This window comes from Acanthisitta chloris, unplaced genomic scaffold, assembly GCF_000695815.1.
Source record: "Acanthisitta chloris isolate BGI_N310 unplaced genomic scaffold, ASM69581v1 scaffold822, whole genome shotgun sequence".
In the NCBI taxonomy this organism is placed as follows: domain Eukaryota; kingdom Metazoa; phylum Chordata; class Aves; order Passeriformes; family Acanthisittidae; genus Acanthisitta; species Acanthisitta chloris.
Genome location: NW_008660846.1, coordinates 46,476 through 70,562, shown reverse-complemented (window position 1 = coordinate 70,562; position 24,087 = coordinate 46,476). Strand labels below are relative to the sequence as shown.

The following is a 24,087-nucleotide window of genomic DNA, read 5'->3' as shown; positions in this document are numbered from 1 at the left end:
CTGAAGGAACCACTTCTCTTTTTAGGAACGGTCACCTTGGAACTGAAAATGAAGGGGAAGTGCTTTTTCATCTCTTTTGGTTACCAACTACACCACAGTCATCCAGGTGTGTCTTCCACTTGGATTTTTAGACTGGATGACCTGTATTTACTCAAGCACCTTCAAAGCCTCTGGCAGAAATTCTGTATTGTTACCCACTCTTCTTATGCTTTGAACCTAATGTTACAGCAGTTGGTGACTGACACTCTCCCAAAGGAAAACCAAACCTCAGGAAGTAAGGATTTCCATATTCTCTTCCAGCTATTCTAACTATCCCATAAATTCATAAGCCAAGCGGTTAATAAAAGTTTACTTCTTAAGGCTGGCAGTCTTTCTCTTGAAAAATTGCATTTTTCATCATTCACCTGTCAGTTACAAACCAAAGGTATTGTAGAGCAGCACAGGTATTTCTTATGCCCCTTTCCCTGGTGTTTGATTCAGTGAACTTCATAACATTTGTGAGATTAAACATCTGTAGTATTGATGAAAATGGATTATGAAACAAGAAAATAATTTCTGGCAGAAGGTCCACAGCCAACTCAAAGCTCCACCCAGCCTTCCTGCTAACAAAGGCAGAGCTAGCTGGATGAGAAAATGCAATTAAATGGATGGGGTTTTTTTAAATCAGTGGTGAGCTCCAGTTAGACAGTTTCGCAAGACAAGAAATTTTGCTTTTGTCCTCTTCTTTGCGGAGCAATGGTTGTTACAGAGCAATGATTGTTAGAGTCAAATCCACAACAGAGGAAAGTTGAAGAAGTCTCCTTGATGGCTTCTCCTTTCCAAAGATTTGTGTCCAGTTTTTGACATAAATTTCTTATATGTGGTGTGACTTTCATCTGAGCTATGAAGATGGGATTATTTTGTTTACCTTTAACAAGCAATAAGCCCATTGCATTTCATTTACTTAATGTGCTGTGCAAGTATAGACTCTGATGACTGGAATGTGGTAGGGGAAAGGAAAAGAAATGTTTGATTCTTGTGTTTCTTCAGTTATCCTGAGTGGTCTTCATTTGGTGGTTATATAATCTGTGTCTCAGTGACTCATTGAGTTTTAAAGGACTGCAGGACATGTCAGCACAGAACAGAAATTGCAAAACTTAGAAGTGAGGTTGGTGAACCTGTTTTGCCTAATTCTGAGAAGCTCACTCAGTTGTGGATTCAGACATGTAGCAAATACAGTTAGGTTCATAAGGGCAAGGAGAGAATTCTGAGTGAACAAGAGGAAAACAGAAAGAGAACCAGAGAAATGGTGTGATGGGAAAGCAGCTTTAGAGGGGTTTCATGTAGCCTGTGTAAACACATCAGTGAATTTCATGTGTATTAGGTAGGATGTGTGCAGCAGGGGAAGAACTGGGAAGCACCAAGGTATTTGTGTCACTGATGCATTCTGCTTAGAGTTCAGACATGAGCAAGGCAGGGAGGGAGGGGGAGACAGGACTGTCTCCTTTCGTCTGAGTTAATTTCAGAACCCGGTGCATTGCCTAAACCTTCAAAGATACCTTGAGAGCCTGTGAACCCTCCACCCCTTTAGATTTGTCAGCTTCTATTTACAGCCTGAGCAGAAATCAAAGAGAGAATAGAATATGTTTGACAGCTGTATCAGCAGTAGGTTCCTTCACTGAGACAAACTGAGATACAGTTGTCAGATATCTGCTGGGTGTTCAGACCACTGTTCTGTTAGGGAAAAGTGGCAGATGGAAGTTGGTCAGATTCCTGGAGGGCATGTTGAAGCAATACAGTCTTCCATGTGGATATAGCTAGGTTTTGATAGATTCAAATCTCAAGGGGGTCATGCCAGATCTTTCTAAAAATAGAACACTTAGTGTATAGGAGATGTGTTTTGCTATCCATAGGCCTTTGTTCTGCCAATTCATGTGTCTTGAAAATTGAGTTTTTTAAGGAAAGCTTTAGTGGACACAGTTTTTTCCCTAGTTAGAAATGCAGTTATTCATGAGCATAACTCTCCTACCACAGATGTTCAAATGCCCCATCAGAAGTTTTTTGTGGAGAGAGCAGGGGGTTGTATCTATCCTCTGCTTCAGTGCAGGAGCTCTGTTTTAAACTCAGTTGTTCCCACTCTTTGCTCCGTTAGTGGTACTGGGTTTAATCTATTAGGAATTTCAGAAAAGTAGAATTATAGGAAATAACTTGTTTTATGTATTTTCTCTATAAAATTATGTCAAGATTACAGTGACAAGTAAACATTCCATGGCAAATTATTTTAGGTTCCTTTTGTAAGTACTCTAAAATGGCAATTTGTATGTTTTGGGCACACTAATGTATTGCCTATGTCTGATTTGTCTTGAAGCTCAGTATGTGGTATTATAGCATCAGTGCTTATTAATAACCTTTTATCTTTTGTTTGGGTTTTTTTCACTCTATAGAGTGCTGTTTCAAACCTGATACAGACAAGATGTCCAGCAGGGGTGGAAAGAAGAAGTCAACCAAGACTTCCCGCTCAGCAAAGGCTGGAGTCATATTCCCTGTTGGAAGAATGCTACGTTACATAAAGAAAGGCCACCCAAAGTACAGAATTGGTGTTGGTGCTCCTGTGTACATGGCTGCTGTACTGGAATATCTGACTGGTAGGTTTCTCTGAATGTATATAGCAGCAATGAAAGTTATAACATGAACTGAATTTGCACGGGGGGAAAAAACCCCAAATACAAGTACAAAGACCCTCTGATTTATAAATTACTGAAAATGTTATAGCTGAAGTGCATGCTACACTGGTCACACATCTTAGTCTAAATCAAGGTACCTTCATTTGCCTCAAGTTCAAGACAACAAAAGTTGTCTTTTGTTCATTCCAGTACTGGATTTGCTTTCACCTCTCCTTCCACAGAGGCAGTCAGGGTTCCTACTTATGTCAGTGTGTGTGGACTGGACACTGTTGCAGGTCTTCTTGCTTTGATTCTGTGCCTGATGGCTTTGTTTGGGTTAGAATTGTCTGTTAATTATACATTATATACATTAATTTGAACTAGAGAGCTTCTCAGTGTTTACACAGGACCGAGATTGCTTACAGCCTCATTTAAACATTTCCATTGAATTTACAGATTTCTTTGCAGACTACATATGCTGTTTGCAATTTGTTTGCTTGAGTGTGTGTATAAATGCACACTGTGTTCATCTGCCCCGGATCTACGTAGCTTATTTGCTTACATTTGTAGTCCTTGCTCTGTTCCTCTCATCACATCACAATCAGATCTTTCAATAATTATGTCATCCTTGCAGTACCTTCGGGGAGGACAAAAGTATTATTTTTCCTCCATTTAGAAAGAAGCTGCAGAGGAAGAAAATGCTTCACCCAAAGGGCATATACATCTAGTAACAGTCTTTACATTGCTGTTCTCCTCTCAAATGAGACTTAAGACATCATGAGTTTACCCCACAAACAACACTATAAGCAGTCTACAAACAGAACCCCCCAACTGTAATAGCATCAATGTAATTTTTTAGATGGATAAGAGTAAACCACCTTTGTGTGCCCAGGGTGACTCATAAGCATATACTTGTGGTCTAGGGATCTAGCAAAAAGCACAAGTGCTGGATGAATTACTGTTTGGAGATAGATTTGCTTAGCATGACTAAGGAAAAGCTTGAATTGGATCTTATTTCTCCTAGCAGTGTTTCTTTTTCCAGTGCATCTGCTACTGTCAGAGTTCTGGTTGCTGCAGGTTTTTAAAGGGCAGGAGTCTTTAAGCTCTAATGATGTGCTGAACCTCTGAAGGAAGAGATACAGTTCATTCTTTCTTTGACTTAAGCACAGAGTTCCATAGCTTGTGGTTAACTTTGCTGGGAGTGTTTAAAACTGAAGCAACCTGACTCTTAGGACTATTTTAGTTACAATTTATAATGGATATTGATATTGAAGAAAAGAAATTGGCTGATCTTTTTTCTATAATTTCTTCTTTCGCTATAGATGAAGACTGGTAACATTAGTGAATAGAGTTCTTGTTTTCTGTAAGGTATTCACAATATGAATATTCATTCATATTTCTGTAAGGTATTCATACTGTCAAATATGCATTTCTTTTCTTCACTTGTTCACAGTCAGTTTGCTTTGTTTTGGCCTTTTCTTTCAAAGAATTCTTTTAAACTTCTTAGATGGCCCTAAAAAAATTAATATTTCCTTCAGCCAGGTTCCTGCTCACTGCAATAACAACTCAAATAAAATGTTTCTGAGGGTGAAAGTGCTTTGAATGCTGCCCTTTGAAAGAAACAGAGACTACAGGTGAGCTTAAGGCACTGCTAATGAGCAGCACATGTTGCTGGTTAACTGATTTAAAGTGTCTACTGAGGCAGTGATGGTTTAGGCAGCTAGGAATAGGCTGGAGAAATAAAGGTGTTTCTTTAACTGCTGTGCAGCCTGGGAAGCTGTCTGAGGACATTATCAACAGCAAAAAATTCAAAGGAAAAGTTACACATACCACTTCTTTAGGAAAAGAAGAAGGGAGAAGGAAAGGAGAGCTGAGGGGAAAAGTGCCTTCTTCTTTTCTCCCTTTAAGTATTTTTAAGCTGGTTTATTGTTGGTGGGGTTTTTTTTTTCTAGTATCCTGTATCTCAGGGTTTTCTTTCATTCTTGTACACATATGCATCTCAAAAGCACAGATACTCTCTTCTTTCCTGATTTAGTAATAGTTTTATCATAGAATGGTTTGGGTTGGAAGGGACCTTGAAGATCATCTTGCTCCAGCTCCCCTGCCTTGGGCAGGGGCATCTTCCACTAGATTAGGTTGCTCCAAGCCCCATCACACCTGGCCTTGAACACTTCCAGAGATAGGGCAGCCACAGGTTCTTTGGGCAAGCTGTCCCAGTGCCTCACTGCCCCTGCAGTACAGAATTTATTTCTAATAGCTAATCTGAATTCACACTTTTTCAATGTGAAGCCTACCCCCCTTGTCCCATCACTCCAAACCCTCATAAAAAGTCCCTCTCCAGCTTTCTTGTAGTCTTCTGGCTGTTTCAGTCTGCTGGGTTTTTTTTCCCCTTCTCTTTCTATAAGTTTTTAAGTCTATATAGTATAATTTTTTTAGCCTTTACTGCTCGGTATGTTTTCTGAACTTGAGGTCATTGATCTTTTTCAGTATAATTCAGAAAGACTCCCTTGAAATGGGATGCTTGGAGATTTTTGGTTTGTGTTCTTTTTACCTCTTGGCAGTCATTACTTCACAAAACCAGAGATAGCTGACTTCTCTCTAGGAGAGTTTTGAAAGATGCTCATGCCAGCACATGGTCTGAGACTAAATCAAAGCATTTCAAAGTAAAAGCAGGAACGTGACATAATAGGAGGGAGACCATGTGAAGTGGCATGCTAATAAATTGGCTAAATCAAAAAAGCAATCCTGTGCATCCAGGAAGGAGAGGAGAAATGTAAAATATCAAAAGCAGTTGTAGGAAAGAGGAACCTCAGGAAAAAAAACTAGGAGAGGAAATGACAGAGACGTGACCTAATAGAAAAGAACCTAGTAAGGTTTGAAAACTAGTTCATCAGTGTGCAGAGTATGGAACCAACTTTAACCCTTTAGAAGGTGAGCAGCTAAATTTTGCTGGCCTTTGCTGAAGTTTAACTCCAGTGTAAACCTGAAATTAGTCCATAATGTGCCCAGATCTGGGATTCGTGATTTGAACTTCTGAAATGCTTCCAGCTGTTCAGACTTGGAGTTCTGTTCTGGATTCATTTGGAGTTAAGGCTTTATCTCCTTTGTACTTCAAAAGTAACTTAGTGTTATCATGTATGTATGACAACTCATCAGAAAGTAAAAGGAAACATTCTATCATTTCTTGTATACTTAGATTTCAATATACTTAACATATAAACAGTTTGCAGAATGAGTATTCTCCTTTGCTTCCTTATTCACTAGAAGTTCTTGGTACCTAGGAGTAATATTACAAAATAATTCTCTCATCAGCACACCCTGTGAATGTGGTCTGGTTTCTTAAGCCAACTTGCTTATTGTTTCCTGGTTTTTATCTAAGGAAATAATGTGTTATGTCTGGTGTGAAAAGGATACAAGTGTGGGTTTTGTGGGTAAATGTGCAGAAAGGACCTTTGAGTGTTGCTGATACCAAAGCAAGTGGGTATACTTCCTTTCTTTTACTCTGGAGCAATAGTGTGAATGCTGAAGAACTATAATGCATGGTTCTTGTTTCTTTTCCTTTTTCACAGCAGCAGTTCATGCAGTGCTGCCTGTCTTGCAGGGAATAGTCAGAATATTTGATTAATTTCTGCTTGTGCTGCAGAACTAATTTTGAGCATTACCAACAGTTTTAAATTGGCAAGTTCATTGTTGGTAATTCCTTTTGTCTTCTTTCCTTGTTGAATCACTTGTTTTACAATGGTTCCTTGCCTATTTATCTTCCTTAACATGGACTTCAGAAAACTGTAATCCACTCCTTAGTTTCTCTGCAAAGTAGTGCATCAGTATCAGTTTATGTCAAAAAAGAATGCTAGGTCAGTCAAGAGGATGGCCAGAGGCATCATTTGGGACTTTGCAGCCACTCACATGAACTTGGATGGTTTGCGTTTGTCAGAATTGGGCCAGTCATACATGTAACCAGGTATGGTCCTTCCAGAGGAAGAGCTTGCATAACTTACCATAGAGTCCAAACTTTCTTACTAACTGAAAAAGATACTCCTTTGCCCTTGAAAAATAGGAGTCTCTTGAGCATATTTAAAGGCAGCAAGAACCAGGCCTGCAAGTGATTTCTGCTCCCCCTGTCTCTCATCATCTGTTCTACACTGTAAATAATTTTCAATTGCCAAAATGTCATAGCAAATGAGGAGAAGGAGAAGTTTATAAAACAGCAGGGGCACAGGAATACTGAAAAAATGAGACTCTGATTTATATGTTATGTACATGGTGAAGGTAGGAGAAAATGTTAAGTGTCTGTTTTCTCCATTAGGTTTTTTTTTTCTTTCCTCAGCTGGGTGTTTTTTGCCCGTTGTGTACTGTTGAGCCTATATTTTGTTAAAATGTAAAATAAGCACTTTTTGAACCCCACAGTTAGGATGGCATTGGAGGCTTTCTGATGCTTCCCTGAGTTTTTTGTTTTCAGGCTTCCTGATGTCACCAGAATCAAATAATGGAGCTTCATGTGCTGGAGCTCAGTTCATTGCATTTTCATCTTGATTAATTTTCGATGTGGAAAGCTTTCTTAGGGCAGCTGCTGATTGGCTGCAAAGGGAAGGTCCTTCCCTGGTGCAGTAAGTCTCACTGCTCACTCAGACTCTCACTTTCCGATGTGCAAGCTGATCAGCTTGAACTGCTGTTCACCTCTCGTGTGCTGTTTGCTGCTGAAAATTTTTCTAGGGTCAGAGAGGAAACGATGATTTGCCCATTTTGTCCAAGAACTCCTTCTTGGAAGAGAGGGAAGCTCAGGAGTCCACAGTAAAAAAGCATTAGGTTTAAAGCTGATTCAAATTCCAGGTGTTCTGAGACTACCATAAATAACTGTCCTTAGGGAGAAATGGAACTTAAGAAGATAATGAATTGACAGTATCTTTTTGATACTATTGGAATGTTCATTCACTACCAAGATGCATTTCTGGGCTCCTCAGCTCAGGAGGGACATTGAGGTGCTGGAGCTGGTCCAGAGAAGAGCAACGAGGCTGAAGGGTCTCGAGCACATGTGCCTTGAGGAGAGGCTGAGGGAGCTGGGGGTGTTCAGCCTGGAGAAGAGGAGGCTCAGGGGAGACCTTAGCACCCTCTGCAACTCCCTGACAGGAGGTTGGAGTCAGGTGGGGGTTGGTCTCTTCTCCCAGGCAACCAGCAGCAGGACAAGAGGGCACAGACTCAAGCTCTGCCAGGGGAGGTTTAGGTTAGATATTAGGAAGAGATTTTTTTCCAGAGAGAGTGATCAGGCATTGGAATGTGCTGCCCAGGGAGGTGGTGGATTCACCATCCCTGGAGGTTTTCAAGCTGAGACTGGATGTGGCACTTAGTGCCATGGGCTAGTGACCACGGTAGGGTTGGACTTTGATGGTCTTGGAGGTCTCTTCCAACCAGGTTGATTCTATGATTCTTCTGTTTAAACAGGCAGCTTTAGAAACCCTGATACCTTTCATGGTGTTAGGCCACTAACTGTCCCAAAGACGTTTAAAATAAATTAGGGGCTTGTCAGACCTGTGCCTTACCTGAGCACGCATGGAGTTATCTTCATATCCAGTGTGGATTTACTATAGATTAATACTGGACCTGAAACACAGCAGGGATGTTGATGGCAGTAGCCTCCGAAGCAGAGACCTTTTGAATGTATCAGCATAGCAAAGCTCCTTTGTAACATTCCTTTTATGTGGGAGTTGTATCATGCTCTTATGTGCAGTCAGATTGTCACAATGTGAGACTGCTCTGCTTGCAGGAAGTGCCTCTCTAGATACAAAACTTTGCATTGTTACCAGTTGGTAACAGCGCAACCAAGTTTCTGAATTATAAATGCATGAATGAGTGTTTCATATGTATATAAAGGAAGAGTTTTCTTTCACTAATAAGCCCTTTCTTGGCTCCAGCCCTGTAAGTGCTTACGTATGTTCCTGTCTTATCATGTAGTCTCATAAACTTCAGTGGATCTCCAGGCTACAAAAGCTAAGTCATTACAGAATTACTGACTTGATTAGGGTCCTAATGTATTCTCCGAGCTACACAGATCAGGTTTGATGAAAAATAGTAAGAGCCAAAGTGTTTTCTCCTAATAAAAGCCATAACAGTGCATAGTGATATGTCAGTGTAGTTTAGAGGGGTAAATATGCATCAGAATTTGCATTGTGACATCTGTCATATTGCAGTAAGGCATGAAATTCTCTATGGGGCTGATTTGGTTTTTACATCCTGGTCAGCAAATTATTTCCTCCCTTGAAAATGGGAAGTTTTAGTTACATTTTAGTTATATTTTAATATCCTTAGATCTAGAATTAAATCCTTTTTATTCTAACAAGTCATTTCATCTATTTATTCAGCTAAGTTGCAACAGAGTTGTGACTGCAACTATATATTACTGCTCAGTTTAATACTGGTGTCAACTTTTGTGTTGAAGAATGGAATGTAAGCAAGGTGTAAAACAAAAATATGGCTGATTTTGCTATACTTTTTCTTTCTACCCTTATCTTTGTCTTAACTTGAATTCCTTGCTGAGAAGAATGAAAGAATCTATAAAGCTTAAGCCTTTTCTTCTTTGGCCCTTTCTTCTTGGAATGACAAATAGCTAGAAAGCAGAAAGACATCCTAACTCTCTAGAGCAGCACAGTGTATTTAGCAAGGAGTTTCTTTCCTCAGATATTCTCAAATTTTAGAAGTTCTTACATCAAAGATTATAAGCATGACTTTTTCCCATTTTTGTCCTTGAGGATTATTTAGAATGCCTGAGTTCGGGTTATTTTCTGTCTTTGGTCTTCAGTCCTTTAACCACAGTATATTTATCCCTGAATTTCTTTTAGAAATGAAATTCCATGTGGGTTCTTTGGTGCAGTCAGATGAAATGCTCCATCCTCAATATAAACTTCATTGGGGAAAAGTAAATTTAGGGGATATACAGTGAAATACAATGTTTTTAAAACAAACAGGAGGTATTTGTCTTCCAAATTGCAAAAACATCTGTGGCATAGTGAGCCTTATTATTGCAAGATGTTATGGATACTAAAAATGGATACTAAACCATTCTGAATGGATTCAGAAAACAATTAGACATATCCACAGAAATAAAATCCACTGGGGAGCTAAAGACAAAGATGGCATTTCTAAGTTGGGAAACCACTTAGCTGCACATGGCTGAAATCAGAGGGAATGTTCTAGAGAAACAGCATTTTAAGTTTGCCTATTCCATTAATCCTCCAGAGCACCTGCTCTTGGGGACTGACTGAGGATAGGATGTCAGGCTAGATGTGGTTTTTGCTCTGATGGAGGTACAGCTAGTCCAGATACTACTTGAATTCTTTAATGTTTGGAAGTGCAAGGTTAAAGACTAAGCTAGGACCAAATCTTAAGACATGAGTAGTCTCCTATACTCTTAACAGCCAGACCAAAGCGTACACAGAATCATTCAGGTTGGAAAAGCCCTCTAAGAACATTGGGTTCAACTGTTGATCCAACATTGCCAAGTCCACCACTAAACCACGTCCCCAAGTGCCACATGCTGCACTTGATCAGGTAATGTCTGGCAGCAGTTACATTAATCATGTTTGAGTGTATTTCTAAAACATATGTAAACTGTTATGAGTAACAGCAAAGTGTGTACTGCCAGGTAGAGGAAGCTCCACTGAAAAAGAATAAAGGCTGTTTTGATTTAGATCAGGATTCTTGAAGTCAGTGGAGAAGAACTAGGCTATCTCTGTGAATCAGTTCTCAGGGTGTGGCTGTTGTAATAAAGAACATTTGAGTTGAAGTTCAGGTTTCCCTGAAAATTGAACTGTTATACCTTTTACAGATGAATAGTAAACCAGGAAATATAGGAAAAAAAAGATAAGAGTTAAGTAACACTGGATCACTTACCAAAAAAAGTAATGGATGGTGTTAAAGCATAGAAAAGAGCTGAAAAGACGTGTAAGTCAGATCAGAAGACTCAAAGTGGAAGTGGCTTTTGTGGCCTAAACTTGAATTTTATGTAAACAGCAGTCTGTCATCTGCCTCACAGAAATGCAAAACTTAAAAAACTTGGCAAATTTCAGTTTCTCCTTTTGAGGCCTAGTTCTGATACAGCTCAGCCACTCAAGACTGAAAGGTTTGGGGTTTTTTATCACATCCTAAGAGAATGATTGCCCTGCTGAGAGTTAAGGTTTCATCAAGGCTTGTTCAAAGCAGTAAAATTGCTTGAATTGATTTTTCACTGCATCAAATTTCCATGACTTTGAACCAAGGCTGAGAACTGTTTTATTGGAATGCCTAAGAGGGAAAGTGGTGTTAGATTATTCTACCTTCCCTCTTGCAACTGCAGATTCCAGTGGGATTGGGTGGAATACACAGAGAGAAGAATGCAGGAAGCTTTTAACAGTCTTGGTTGATTGGGGTTGATTGGGTTAAAACCTTCCGGAATCATGTAAAATGATTCTCAAGTCAATAAAATGCTGATGGAAAGGTGATTAATCTAAAGTACAATAAGCAGACTCCTTGTCATACAGTTGGCTTTGTAGCAAATACATATTTTTCTCTGTGGAATTGTATCAGCATTCGTTTTTCTTTGATTTCTGGATATTGTGTTCAATTTTCTTTCGAGGAGAGACTTCACATTTTGTTTGGAAACCCCTGACTTGTTCCTGTTGGAATTTGTGTGTTCAGAAATTGGCCTTGTGTCAGTGCATCACCTGTTATTTGTTAAGAGTTTAATTTTCAAAGCTATGATTTCATCTCCCTGAAGAGAAGGTGGACAAAGGGATTTGATGCAACAGCAGTGATTTAGCTTGAGATGCAAACCAAAAAAGAAGAGAAAACCATTTTGGGAATGAACTCAGACAAATAGAATCAACTATTTACGTTTAGAAGGTATTGCAGCCTGGAATGCATAAGCTAAAGGCCTTGTCATGTAGGCTTGAAAGGGGTTTTAGTCAGCAAGGGCCAGTAATATTTTGTTTGAAAATTAGGATAAATGAACTAGAGGACTCTCCAGGAATGAGAGAAGAATGTACATGCTTTTGTTTCCATCCAGATCAGCAGTTTCTACTGTGCCTGCTTTGTCTTGGTGGAATAGTAATTCATTTCATTTTAACCTGGTGTGGAGTTCTGGTTCCAAAATTTGCAAGTGTGATGAAATACCATAGCAGCAGAATTCAAGGCAGAGAACAGTGCCACTCTGGAACAGGGAAATGCAAATAGTGAAGTTGGGAACTTAGTAGCATGTCCAAGAGATTATTATGGTCTCTGAAAGTAAAGGATGAGGAACTCACCCTGAAAACTTGCTTCAGGATGAGGTTTCTGTGGAAACATCTGACACTTTTTTTGGTTGTGTTTGAGTAGGAAATGCCTTGAGAACAGCTTTTCCTGTGGTCTTATCTCAGGCTTAAATACAGAGATATACAACTCTTTGAGAAATACTTAACTGAACTTTTAAAAACCTCAGCTGAAGGAAAGCAGTTTTGGTTTAAGTGCTGAGAACAGGCTTAGGCCAGTTTTCACTACCCAGATCCTAGTTCTAAACATTACAAAGGAGTTTTTCAGTTGATGTAACTAAAAACTACCTTCAAGTTACATTTCAAGAGAAAACTTACAGGACTTCCCACTATTACCTTCTGTTTTAATAGTGACTGGAAAGAAGAAAAATATTAATCATAACTACATCTTTTAAATATAATTGAAATGTTCATGGTATAGTCAGATTTCTGAGGCATCCATCCTTTTTTTTTGCTTCTTAACAGCTGTCCATACATGAATATATCACATGCTGACATAGCATTCCTACTTAATTTTTTTCTTTCCTAATGATATACTTCTCATAGCTTTTTCACTGGATTGTTTTATATCTGCACTTAAAGCAACATGTGTTGTTTTTCTTTTTTGTTTGAAGCCATTTGTGCCAATAGAGCATCACTTCATATTAAGCTAAGATTTTGGCATGTAGTAGTTGAAGGATTATACATTCAAAAGTGCATAATATTGAAAAGCTTACATATTTTCTTCATTTCAAAAAAACTAGTGCCTTTCATGTTCTGTAGTTGTGTAAAGTCTGTCTGGAGTTGCCTGTTGCCTGAGTGGTGGTGATGTAATCATTCTCTAGGGGGGAAGTGCCTTGAGTAAATATATGAAACGAATGGAATAGACGTTATGCAACTTCCATCCTTTTTGTGAGGCCTCATTTTTTGCAAAATGTTCTTGTTTTGGTCTTCTGGCTGGATAAATACAAGCTGAGTGAATCCTGATGTCATGAAAGCTCTTAACACTTTCTTTTGCCTCAACACTTCTAAGCAAGTCTTTTTCTCTTGACCCTGCTCAGCTGCAGGAGTTGATTTTTGAATGTCTATTTTTTTCCCCACTGTGGGAAGATTACCTTTAATAAAACAGAACTCTTTGATGACTCAAACCTTTGGACCTGGTAGAATGGCACTTCCAAAGGTGGGTCTGGCTTAAGAATTCAGCTCCAGTCTAAATTTGAAATACTGTTTCCCAACTACTACTCTTTCCAGCTAAATTCAGAGTGATTCTTCTGGAAATTTGAATCTACTCTTACAGGTAGATTTTCATCAATTAAAACATGGGTGAAACACTGTTTAAACCTTTAGAATTAAAGTAGCATAAAACAAATGTGAAAGTAAAGCTGATTGCAAGCAAAATCCAGGCAAGCATTCTGAATCTTTTCTGCATCCAAAAAGTCTTCATTTCCAGCATTTGTAAGTGCTCTGATCTGTTGGGTTTGTCTCTGTCAATGCTGAACAAAAACATTTGTTGCCTATATTGGCTCCAGCTCGAATATCTCCTAATCTTCTGGTTTTAAAGAGGTGAGTCCCTCTTTGAGCAGACTTGTGTGCATAGCTGCCTTTTGCTGCTCTCTGTGCTGTGGGTCTCTCTGCAATCCTTGATAATTACTGGAGAGCTGAGGAGAAGGCCAGAAGAGAAATTCCACCCTCCATGCCCATCTCCTCCCCTCTCCCCTTCCCCAAGATCCTCTTTTTGTGGTCCTCAATGCCAGAGCAAAGCATTCTGTTCCTGGAGAGGAAGTGGGGTACCTCAACTTCCCTAAAGGACCATTAGAAAACTGTAATTTCAAAATGAGTTTCCTGTCCAAGGAAGAGGGCTTAGCACTTACAAGAACAGTTCTCCACTGTACAAGGCAGACATTTGAGTTTTATGAGGAACAAATAAAACATTCCTCTGTGCTTTACAGGCATAACACTTTCTTAGACTCTTTAGTTCCAAAATGACCTGTCTGCATAGTTATGCTGATCAGTCACAGGGAATAACACAACCTGACTGTTCAGCAGTGCCTGGTGCAGGAAAGGAGCAGAGGTGTTGGGGCAGAGGCAAACCAAAAAGCAGCCTGCTGTTTGCTGCAAGCATTTCCCTTGCTTTTCAGCTGGTACTAAAGTCTGAGATACAAACAGCTCCATTCCTGATCTTGAGAGGTGGAGATGCTGGTGTGACTCAGTGACACAGAATCTCCCTGAGATCATAGAATCATAGAATCAACCTGGTTGGAAGAGTCCTCCAAGATCATCAAGTCCAACCCTACTGTGGTCACTAGTCCATGGCACTAAGTGCCACATCCAGTCTCAGCTTGAAAACCTCCAGGGATGGTGAATCCACCACCTCCCTGGGCAGCACATTCCAATGCCTGAGCACTCTCTCTGGTAAAAATCTCTTCCTAATATCTAACCTAAACCTCCCCTGGCAGAGCTTGAGTCTGTGCCCTCTTGTCCTGCTGCTGGTTGCCTGGGAGAAGAGACCAACCCCCACCTGACTCCAACCTCCTGTCAGGGAAGTCCAGGGGCAGAATCACCGGTCCTGTCCTGCTGACCACGCTGGTCCTGATCAGGCCAGGATGGCATTGGCCTTCCTGGCCACCTGAGCACACTGCTGGTCATGTTCAGCTTTCTCTCTGCAACCTCCCAGGTCCCTTTCTGCCTGGTGCTCTCCAACCACTCTGTCCCAGCCTGGAGCTCTGCATGATGTCAGTGGGATGCAGAGGGTGTAGCTGCGGGCAGTGGTCCTGCTGACCACGCTGGTCCTGATCAGGCCAGGATGGCATTGGCCTTCCTGGCCACCTGAGCACACTGCTGGTCATGTTCAGCTTTCTCTCTGCAACCTCCCAGGTCCCTTTCTGCCTGGTGCTCTCCAACCACTCTGTCCCAGCCTGGAGCTCTGCATGATGTCAGTGGGATGCAGAGGGTGTAGCTGCGGGCAGTGTGTCCACTGGGAGGTGGTACAGGTCTTCTGTCACCACAGCTCCTGTATCCAGCTAAACCTCACGTGACTGAGCTTTTGAGAAGTATGTGAAAAGGATTATGCCAGCTTACTTCAGTTCTTTGGAGGTGTGGAAAGCATAGGCAGGTTGACCTTACCCTGCTAATCCTGCTTTAAAAATAAATTAAAGCAATTGTTGTCAGCGTGAAATGTTGAATTACTTTTGGGGACTTAGACTTAATATTCTGTTTCACCCTATAATAAAGTTAATTGTGTGCTTTGAAGAACACAAAAATAGTGAAAACCTACCGAAATCCTCAGTGAAGTTTATGTGTAAAACATCAGATGCAGCTCTATTTTCCAGTAAGTGTCATAACTAACTTGTTATGGGACTGAGAATGAAAAACAATTGGAGAATCGTGTTCAATTCAGTCTAATGAGAAGCCATAGTCTGTGCTGTGTATTATTACTTAAGATTTCCATCTCTTCTGGTAAAGGCATGTGGTCATGTGGACTTTGATTATAGTCTTTCTCATTTCCAGATTATTGTCTGTTTGTCTCTAAAGCAACTTTATGGGAGAGCTGTCATAGTATAATCAGTTGTTAAATGTGAAATTCATCTCATACCTTATTCTAATGTTCCATTTTAATATTAGTGTGTAACAGATGTAAAAAGAGCCTTGTTCTTTTGTTTTCCTCTTTTTCTCCAAGCATTACCAGGTCTACAAAAGGAAATGTACCTAAAGCTATAGTGACACACAGATTGTAGGGAGGGAGATGAAAGGTTAAGTATAATGGAGACAGCAATGGCACATAATTGCAAAGTCAGATAAACACGTTAGTCATTTTTTTTAATTGTTCCCCAGACTTTCTTGTAATTAATTGCATTCTTGCCCAAGGCTTGTTGAGCTGAAGACAGATAAGTTAGCAGGTAATGCTCTAGCCTTTCATGGATATTTCCTTCATAGGTCCTTGCAGGGGAACAAGTTAATCTTTCCTAATTCCAGTAAAAGCCATCATTGGCATAGCTGTCAAATGTTACTTTGTCAGGACTGGAAATTTCTTCTAAGGAGAGAAATTAGTAGGAGCAAATGAATATGATTCATCAATTACTTTTCTGGTTAAAAACATCTTCTCAGATAGAGAAAAAAATCTCTAAGTGAGCGTGGCAGCAGAGTTTGTATTTTTGTGTCCTAACTTGGATGTGTTTTTACATGCTTCCATAACATCAAAAATGCAAAATTGAGAATAGCATCTTTTGCAGTTAAAAATAAAAAAAAGTTGAAGTGATGCAAACCAGAACTCACATTTGACTGGTTTGAGGAAAAAAACCCTGTAGAATTTGTACATCTAGTACCCTGTCACCTGATAGGAGAGGGATCTTAAAAGGTGAGCACACAGTAGCCTTGAGAAAAGCACTGAAAAGTGAAGAATCTAGGAGAACTGCTTCAAAAGAACAAAAGAGTAACTCTAAAACACAGCACTTCAAGTGTGCATTTGTCTCTGAAGAGAGACAGAGAAACAGAACATTACCATTGTAGAGTTAGATGTCTATTGAGGGTACCTACAGTAGTTAGGAATAATGTGATGTAATTCCCATATCTTTTTGCATGGATGCTAAATAACACATTGATTTTTCTCAGTGATCACACTGTAATTAAAAGGAGCTTACTTTTTCCCCAGCGGAAATTCTGGAATTGGCTGGAAATGCAGCAAGGGACAACAAGAAGGGTCGAGTCACTCCTAGACACATCCTGTTGGCTGTAGCAAATGATGAAGAATTAAATCAGGTAAGAAAAACCTCTGCCACGTGAGGGCCAGGGTTTTCCTTTAGGGCTTTTAAAATTGTCTTTCCATGTAGCTGAATTGTAGCTGTTTATTGAGTAGCACACCAGGACTAGCATGCTGCCTGTGTAACTAACCACAGCACTCAGCTTCATTATATAGTTCAGCTCTCTTAAAATGTGTAAAAATGCAACAGAGATGTAATATGACATTTGCTTGCACTGTAACAACCACTTCTGTTGGAATGGGACATTGCCATAAACTCTTACAAGGACAGAGAAAATTTTGTAGATGCTTTTTGTTTGTTTTGTTGTTGCAGTTTAGGACTCAGTGGGACCTATCCTATTCCCATTGAAGTCTGCTATTGTGACCACAGAAGAGCTGTGAACTCTTACAAGTCTGTATCCTTTGCAGACTTTGAGGTGCCTTTAACTTAGCCACAAAAATTGGGGTATTATTACTACAGTGCTGTGGTGTCAGCCAGAGGCAGTGGCTGGGATTAGTGTACCTTGGTGTGAGGTGCTGTAAAAATACATCTGAAAAGATACTTTTTTCCAGACCTCTGTGTCGTGATGGAGGAGGGAAAAAAATAATATCCCCAAACCACCCTTCTTCTGGCTTTGTCTGAAATTTGGTAATACTTTCCATTCATCATCTCTTTGTAAGCTTGGAACCTCACTGAGTTGAGGTTGGGGAGCAGTAAACACAAATCAGAAGGTGGGAGAACCTACAGGACTTTAATGTCACTGTTTGTATCCTCCTGAATAGTGAATTAGTCCCAGTTAGTTGTATAAAAAAATGAGTTAAAGTGGTTTTAAGTACAGAACATGGTTTATTTCACCTCTGCTTTTAAAGGCTTGAATGGACTGCAAACTTTTGAATATTGTTCTGCTTTTCTTCAACTGCATATTTCTTTGAAGAAAGACTTCCAGGTATAGGGATTTGTATGGGTGTTAGTGTCCATTCTGAAGTTTCTTATTCTAAGAAAATATATGTGCAAGAATACATACTCCCCTTCTAGCTAAAATCTAGTATATGGTCAGCTTCATTTCATGTTTTGCATCTCTCTTCTTCAAGGATAATGTCTTGAGAAACTCAAGACAATGTACAAAGTTTGCAGTCAATGCCATTTTCTATTTATCAGTGAGAAAATGCTGGAATTTGTCATCTACAACTCTTTTGGTTTTTATTAGCTATTGAAAGGGGTCACCATAGCCAGTGGTGGAGTGTTACCCAATATTCACCCAGAGCTGTTGGCAAAGAAGCGAGGCTCAAAAGGAAAACTGGAAGCCATCATCACTCCACCTCCAGCAAAGAAGGCAAAGTCTCCATCACAGAAAAAAACTGTAACAAAGAAAACAGGTGGCAAGAAAGGAGCAAGGAAATCCAAGGTAGAGTAATGTATTTATTTTAAGCCTAAACAAGCTTGCTAGCAGTAGCTGCAGGGAGCTCCAGAGGGTCAACTTTCTGCTCCATGTGTTAACAATAGAACAATAGTGATTTGAGTCACAGTGTAAGCAAGGAAGGAGTGCTGAAAGTCTTGAAAACCCCCAGAAATGGCACAGGTCTGCACGACAGGCAGACAGAGCATAAATACTCTGTAAGAAACAATCTTTGGTGGACACAGGCTGGAGGCACCAGGAGACAGAAGAGGAGGCTGTACTGGTCATATCTATATATATATATATATATATGTGTGTGTGTGTACATGTTTCAGGTTTGTTGTAACCTTCAGGTCACAGGTTTGTAGGAGTAGGGAATCTTTCTAATGTGTACATATATCCAAGAATGGTTTTTTGTTTACAAAACAACTACTGTCAAGCCATAAGTTTTAAAGTAGGAAGGAAAGTACACAAATTTCACATGAAACAGACAAGGAATGTGAAAGTTGCCTCTGGGTGAAACAAAGCTTCTTTATTCATCCTATATGTCTCTGTGACTTTTTACTAGGTCATTCTACTGGTTGCTTAACTTTCTTTGTTTTCTCGAGCCATTGAATTTAGTTTTCTCCCTCAGAACACCTAGTATTTGGCATTTCAAGTGCTGTGCTTCCAATAACCATGCACTAATAATTTCCCTAAATCTGGAATTTTTTCCCCTGCTTGATTACAAAAGCAGGAAGTCTGTTGTGGGGTTCTGTTTTTCTTCCACACAATAAACTGTATTGTCTGCTTACTATATTGGTATTTAGCTAACAGTAAACTCCTTGGGAATTGAAATAGGACCCCTGAAAATCTAATTTTCAAAACATTTCTGTAAAGTAAGGCACGGTTACAAATGCTTCTAAAAGCACCAATATACCCTTGCTTCAAAGCCATTTCAGTTGTTCAGCCTCAGATTTAGTTTATATATTTTAGAAAAAGACAATAGAAGAATGGCTTGCTTAATATTCCAGGTGTGCTTTTTAGCTTCAGCGTAGATATTCTGAGCCACCAAATATTTATATGAAATTGTAAGTAGTAATTTTATTGAAAATATCGAATTATATTTGGCACCAATTGAGCTTATAACCACAGCAGTCAATTCCCTGTCTTTGTGAAACATCCTCCTAATTCTCTTTTTTTTGTTAAGTAAATCACTTCATTCCTGAAACCTATTATTTCACTGCAGTAACAGAGCTGAAAAAAGAAATGGTGGTTGAAGGGAACTCCTTCTCTCCCCTAACAGTTTTACTGGAGATGAAAGTAGATTATCATGTTAAATAAGACAGAAAAATGTTCAGCCCATTTCCTGTGACCAGGCAGGTAGAAAGTCAATGTATTCTTCTGACACTGCCTCTAAGAACAGCCAGATTGCAAAGGAGTATTTCTAAAAACAAGTCTGGGACATCTGGGAGCACCTCCCTTCACAGAGAGAGAGAGAGAGAGAGAGAATGTGTTCTCTGACAAATCAGTTTTTACCTCAGAATGAGGTAAAATGTATGCTGACACATACAAAGAGAGAGGTTATCTTTGTCCACACAAGCCATTAGAAGCTGTTAAAAATTTGGGGCTGTTTATATGTTTTCCTGCAACATTTAAGACAACTGTCACCTGAACTGTGCACTGTCATGGGCATGAAAAGGTGTCTGTAGATCTGCAGATGTTGAAGTCATTTTTCCTATTGATCCCTTCAGCTGTTATCAGTGTCCTCAGTTAGACTAAAGGATAAAATCCAATGCTAGTGTTTGTACTGGCATTTTATTGCCTGGTAAGCATTCGGTGCATGTCATATATATCTTAGTGTCATTAAACTGTTTTTCTTGGAGCCTTGAGTCAACTAATTAACTGTATTTTTGGAAGAAGAAGCAGGGAGAAGTGAGCAAATCAGCCAGTGCTGACAGTACAACAGAGGGAACTCCTGCAGATGGATTCACAGTCCTGTCCACCAAAAGCCTGTTTCTTGGCCAGAAGGTATGATCCTGCATTTTTGTAAATAAATACCTCTTTTTCTGTGCTGCTTAGGGAATGCCCCATCCTACCACCACCCTTTCCCCAAAACATCTAGGTACAATGGACATTTCCCCACTGAGCACTTGAAGATGTATATGATACTAGTTTTTCTAATTTCAAAGAAATTCTCTGAAACAACTTCTAGAGCATTTTAAAAATAGATGAATAAGTCTTCATGTGGCTACATAATTAAATGTTCAATGAGAAGGAAAGCCTGTGTGCTTGTAACCTATCTCACCTGATTCAGAAACAGCATATTGTTAACAGCTAAACATCTGCCAAAGAGGAGATTATTCTAAGAATAAAATGTATTTATTCCAATGGGTAGCCCACTTCATTGCTGATGGAAATGATTTACAGGTTTTTATGAAAACCTATTTTAGACATTTGTTCATACTAGTGGTTTTATGTTATGTTCTGCTTTGTGATTTACAGAAGTTAATGCTGTGTAGTAGTGAATGATGCTTTTCTGAAAAGCTAGAAGTCAACAGTCCTTTTTTTTTTTTCCCTGTGAATATGCTTTGGGACGTGGGATGGTTTAATATAAATACATAGCTGCCTAAAGAAGGATCCATTTAAAGAGACAATTCATTAAATTAATTTGGTCTTTTATCCTGAAACCTGCCTTTAGTTCGTGATACAAAATTTTGTGAAGTAAAACTGCATCTTTCTTCTATCATTCAGTAATCAGATCATTGTGTTGTAAGCCATAAAAGATGAGCCATTGTCCATTGTGGAATGTATCTCCTCTGACTCATTTTTATTGCATACTGAGGTTGTTCTCCATTTATCCTTCCACAGTTTGTTTGCCAAGTTTAACATGCATGAGAGTAACCTTTTTTGCAAGACTTCTGGTTTTCCACATTTAATTTTACAGCTAGAGCTAGATTGCTGGTTTGGTAGGAGTTTTTTATTTTACCCCTAAGAAATAGGGGGTGTTTTTTGTAAAACATTGTCATAACTAAATTAGAACCCAAAATTTAGAATCTACATTACTGTTTCAAGAAAACAAGTGACATCAGACTTCTGGAGCTGATTTTGAGCTCCTTTTAGTTACCCTAAGAAACCTATAATTAAGACCTAGTGGTGTGTTTCAGCAAGACTGACCCAGCAAACCAGTGGAGCTTTGCTGTTGTGCTCAGTGGAAGAGAATCATGAACTCCAGGACTGCTTTAAGCTGTGCTGAGCAAAGCCAGTGTCTGTTGTAGAGCTTCTCAGTGAGTGCCTTGTACTGGGAAACGGACTTTCTGGCTTTCTCACTCACTTGGAGTGCAGCCCCCTGAGAAAATTACTGGTATGACACATCCATCCCTGCACTGAGTCACTGTCAGCCCTGCACAAGAGAGGGACCAGGTGTTAGCCTTTGGTTGTGACACATAATGAGAAGAAAAATGAAAAGAAAATGGAAACCAGTTTGTCTCCTGTGAGGGAACACTCCAAATCGAATGGATCATGTTCTGGGGCTTAGAGAAGGCATTTGAAGAATTGCTGCTGTGATCAATCAATCAGGATCTTTCAAACCTGCTGTGACATCCCTGAACAACTTTCCAGCATGTCTCTTTGGTTTGAAAATCTGTTATCTGCTAGGTTCTGGTAAAAAATCTTTTACTAGATGCAGAGAAGGAAGGAGATAATCTTGGTTTTGGTATCACATCATTCATAAGTGTTTAATGGGAAAAATCTTGTTCTTGGCTTCATGTTTCCAGAAGGGAAAGGAAGGGATTTATTTCCAGGAGCAGCTCTTCATCCATCTAATATCCCCAGATTTAATTAACTGAAAATACAAATGAGAATGTTGCAAACCTGGGGACAGTTCAGTTTTTTAAAATTACTGTTATTGCATTAAATCTTTAGGTAATGCTGACATTCAGCTAGAATTTCTTAGAGGTCAGGAAGTGGCAAAGAACCCTTCAGTTATACCTGCAGAAGTGTGTTAGTGCTCCGTTAATTATTACAATCTAGTTAATATGTAAAGGATTGCACATCCTACAAGTGACATCCCAATGGAAATGTGGTATTGTGCACATTAACTAGTTTGTTTTATCCTGAGAGGATTATGAAGTAGAGACAAAACTGTAAGACCTCAAGCCTAAGCATTAGGGTTTGAACTTTCTGAGGCACCTCAGCTTGTGGTCTGCAACAGGCACCTTCAGTTTTCAGTATGAAACTCATAGCAGAAAACATTCCAAGACTTCTAAGGCAATCTTGTCTGAAAAAAGAAATGCAGGGCTTAGCTGAGAAAATACTCCTGGATGTGCTAAGTGCCACCTGCATTTTATCTAACTAACATTTAATTAGAATGTTACCTAAAGTTCTGCCCATTCTTTGTTGCACATGTGTATGCAGGTTTTGCCCATTTATTTACTTAGTGGCCCTTTAGGGGATCACTTCTGTCTAATCCAGGCTTCATACTGTTGGGTAGGGAAATTGAGCAATTACTCATTGGAGGTTTTAATTCTGCAGGAAAAGTTCTGATTCATTTTTTAATTGTTTTTTTGGCAATTGCATAGCTAAGAGTGCATTGAGCAGTAAATGCAGAACTTAGTAAAATAATACTTAGCTGCCAACACAAGCTATCAGTGATGGGCAGTTTTTTAAGCATTTTGTTGGTGCTGTTAAATTAAACTTTTAATTACCAACTGGTTGTTATGTAAATCCCATCTATGAGTAGGCTCAGGGATAGAATAAAGGTCCAAAACCAACATGGTCTGCAGCTAATAGATCTGGGACAAAACCTTGTTGAACACAGAATTAGGGATCAAAGAGGATCACTAATAGAATGAAGTAAATGTGCTTAGGAACATAGTGAAATCTCCCAAAAAGAGTCTTTTGGTGTGTGCATGTGTGTTTTGTTTTTATTTTAAAATTCATGAAGTTTCTTTAACATTTTGGTTTGATTTGATTTGACTTTTTTTTTTAAACAGCAGTTGCTTGTAGTCAAACTCAAGACTCAAACACAATTATGAATAACTTGCCACGTGTGAAGTATTAAAGGATTCCAAACTATTTGGAAAGCAAGCTCCCTTAGATTTTATTGCAAATTCCCAAACAGACCCGTACTTAAAACAGGGCTGAATTCTTCTCATTTTTAGTCAAAATCACCCTATTTTGAGGGAACATAGTTTACTCAAGCAACATATGCAAATTATATGAGCTCACAGGCTTTTAAAAAGAGAAAGAAGGTCAATTCATAGAATTACATGAATGAAATGGAAATATTTTTTTCAGAAAACTTAAATATAAGGACTCTTTAAATGACCCATTCACTTGTATGGGTGTCATGGATAGGCTCCTATTCCCTGTTAATAACTTAACATACACAAAAAGGAGATTTGAAGAGTTAAGTTTACAGAACACAGGTTGCAAACTACAAGACAGAACTCAGTTACTGGGATAAAGTGCCATGCCTGAAGGTATACGTCCTGCTTCTAAGTTGAAGGCTTTAGGTTAGAAGGAAAACCTGGCTGCAGTGCAGCTAATTTCAGTGCTTACATAAATGAATGAGAATTTTCTCTTTCGTAGTTATTTTCCACATCACCTAATCAGCTACTGAAACAGTCCTTTTAAATACATGTTGTAGATGCAGGCATAGGTCATGCTGTAGTTAATGGATTTCCCCAAATGAAAGAGTCTGGAAATTTTCTAGCACTTTGAAAGTATTTTAAGTTTTGATGGTAGCAAACTTGGTTTAGGTGAAATCAGACTTGCCAACAGGAGCTGCAAAGCAGTGTCACCACCTGCTCTGGCTCTGGCTATAAACTTCTTCCCATACCTGCAGTTTTGACCTCTGCCAAGGTTGTCATTCATATCAGGTTGCCTCAAATTCTGGAGTTGTTTCTGTGTCATGGGTCACACGTGCTGAGTGTCCTGGGTTGCAATGGTATGTATTCTATTTTCATCTCCGCAAGCTGTTAAAGAAGGTGGGGCAGTGATCCTTATCACCATGTCCCTGATGGCTCCCTCAGGGGGCTGTCTCTGATTAATGGGCTGCCAAGGACCCATACATGACA

At 39.4% G+C, this 24,087-nt stretch overlaps 1 protein-coding gene across 6 annotated transcripts in view; it reads left to right on the top strand.

The window, feature by feature from the left end:
* The first annotated feature begins 2,429 nt into the window (after window positions 1-2,429).
* Window positions 2,430-24,087, top strand: part of LOC103797733 (core histone macro-H2A.1) — a 37,009-nt gene continuing 15,351 nt past the window's right edge. For 2 of the 6 annotated variants that reach the window (XM_009069959.1, XM_009069956.1), the window contains exons 1-4: window positions 2,430-2,624; window positions 16,545-16,651; window positions 17,840-18,037; window positions 19,928-20,038. In XM_009069959.1, the coding sequence (XP_009068207.1) occupies window positions 2,453-2,624; window positions 16,545-16,651; window positions 17,840-18,037; window positions 19,928-20,038 (588 nt within the window). In that variant the 5' untranslated portion in view covers window positions 2,430-2,452. Of the gene's footprint in view, window positions 2,625-16,544; window positions 16,652-17,839; window positions 18,043-19,352; window positions 19,363-19,927; window positions 20,039-24,087 lie in introns of all 6 variants that reach the window. The other 4 variants (XM_009069961.1, XM_009069958.1, XM_009069955.1 and 1 more) reach the window with 3 other exon arrangements.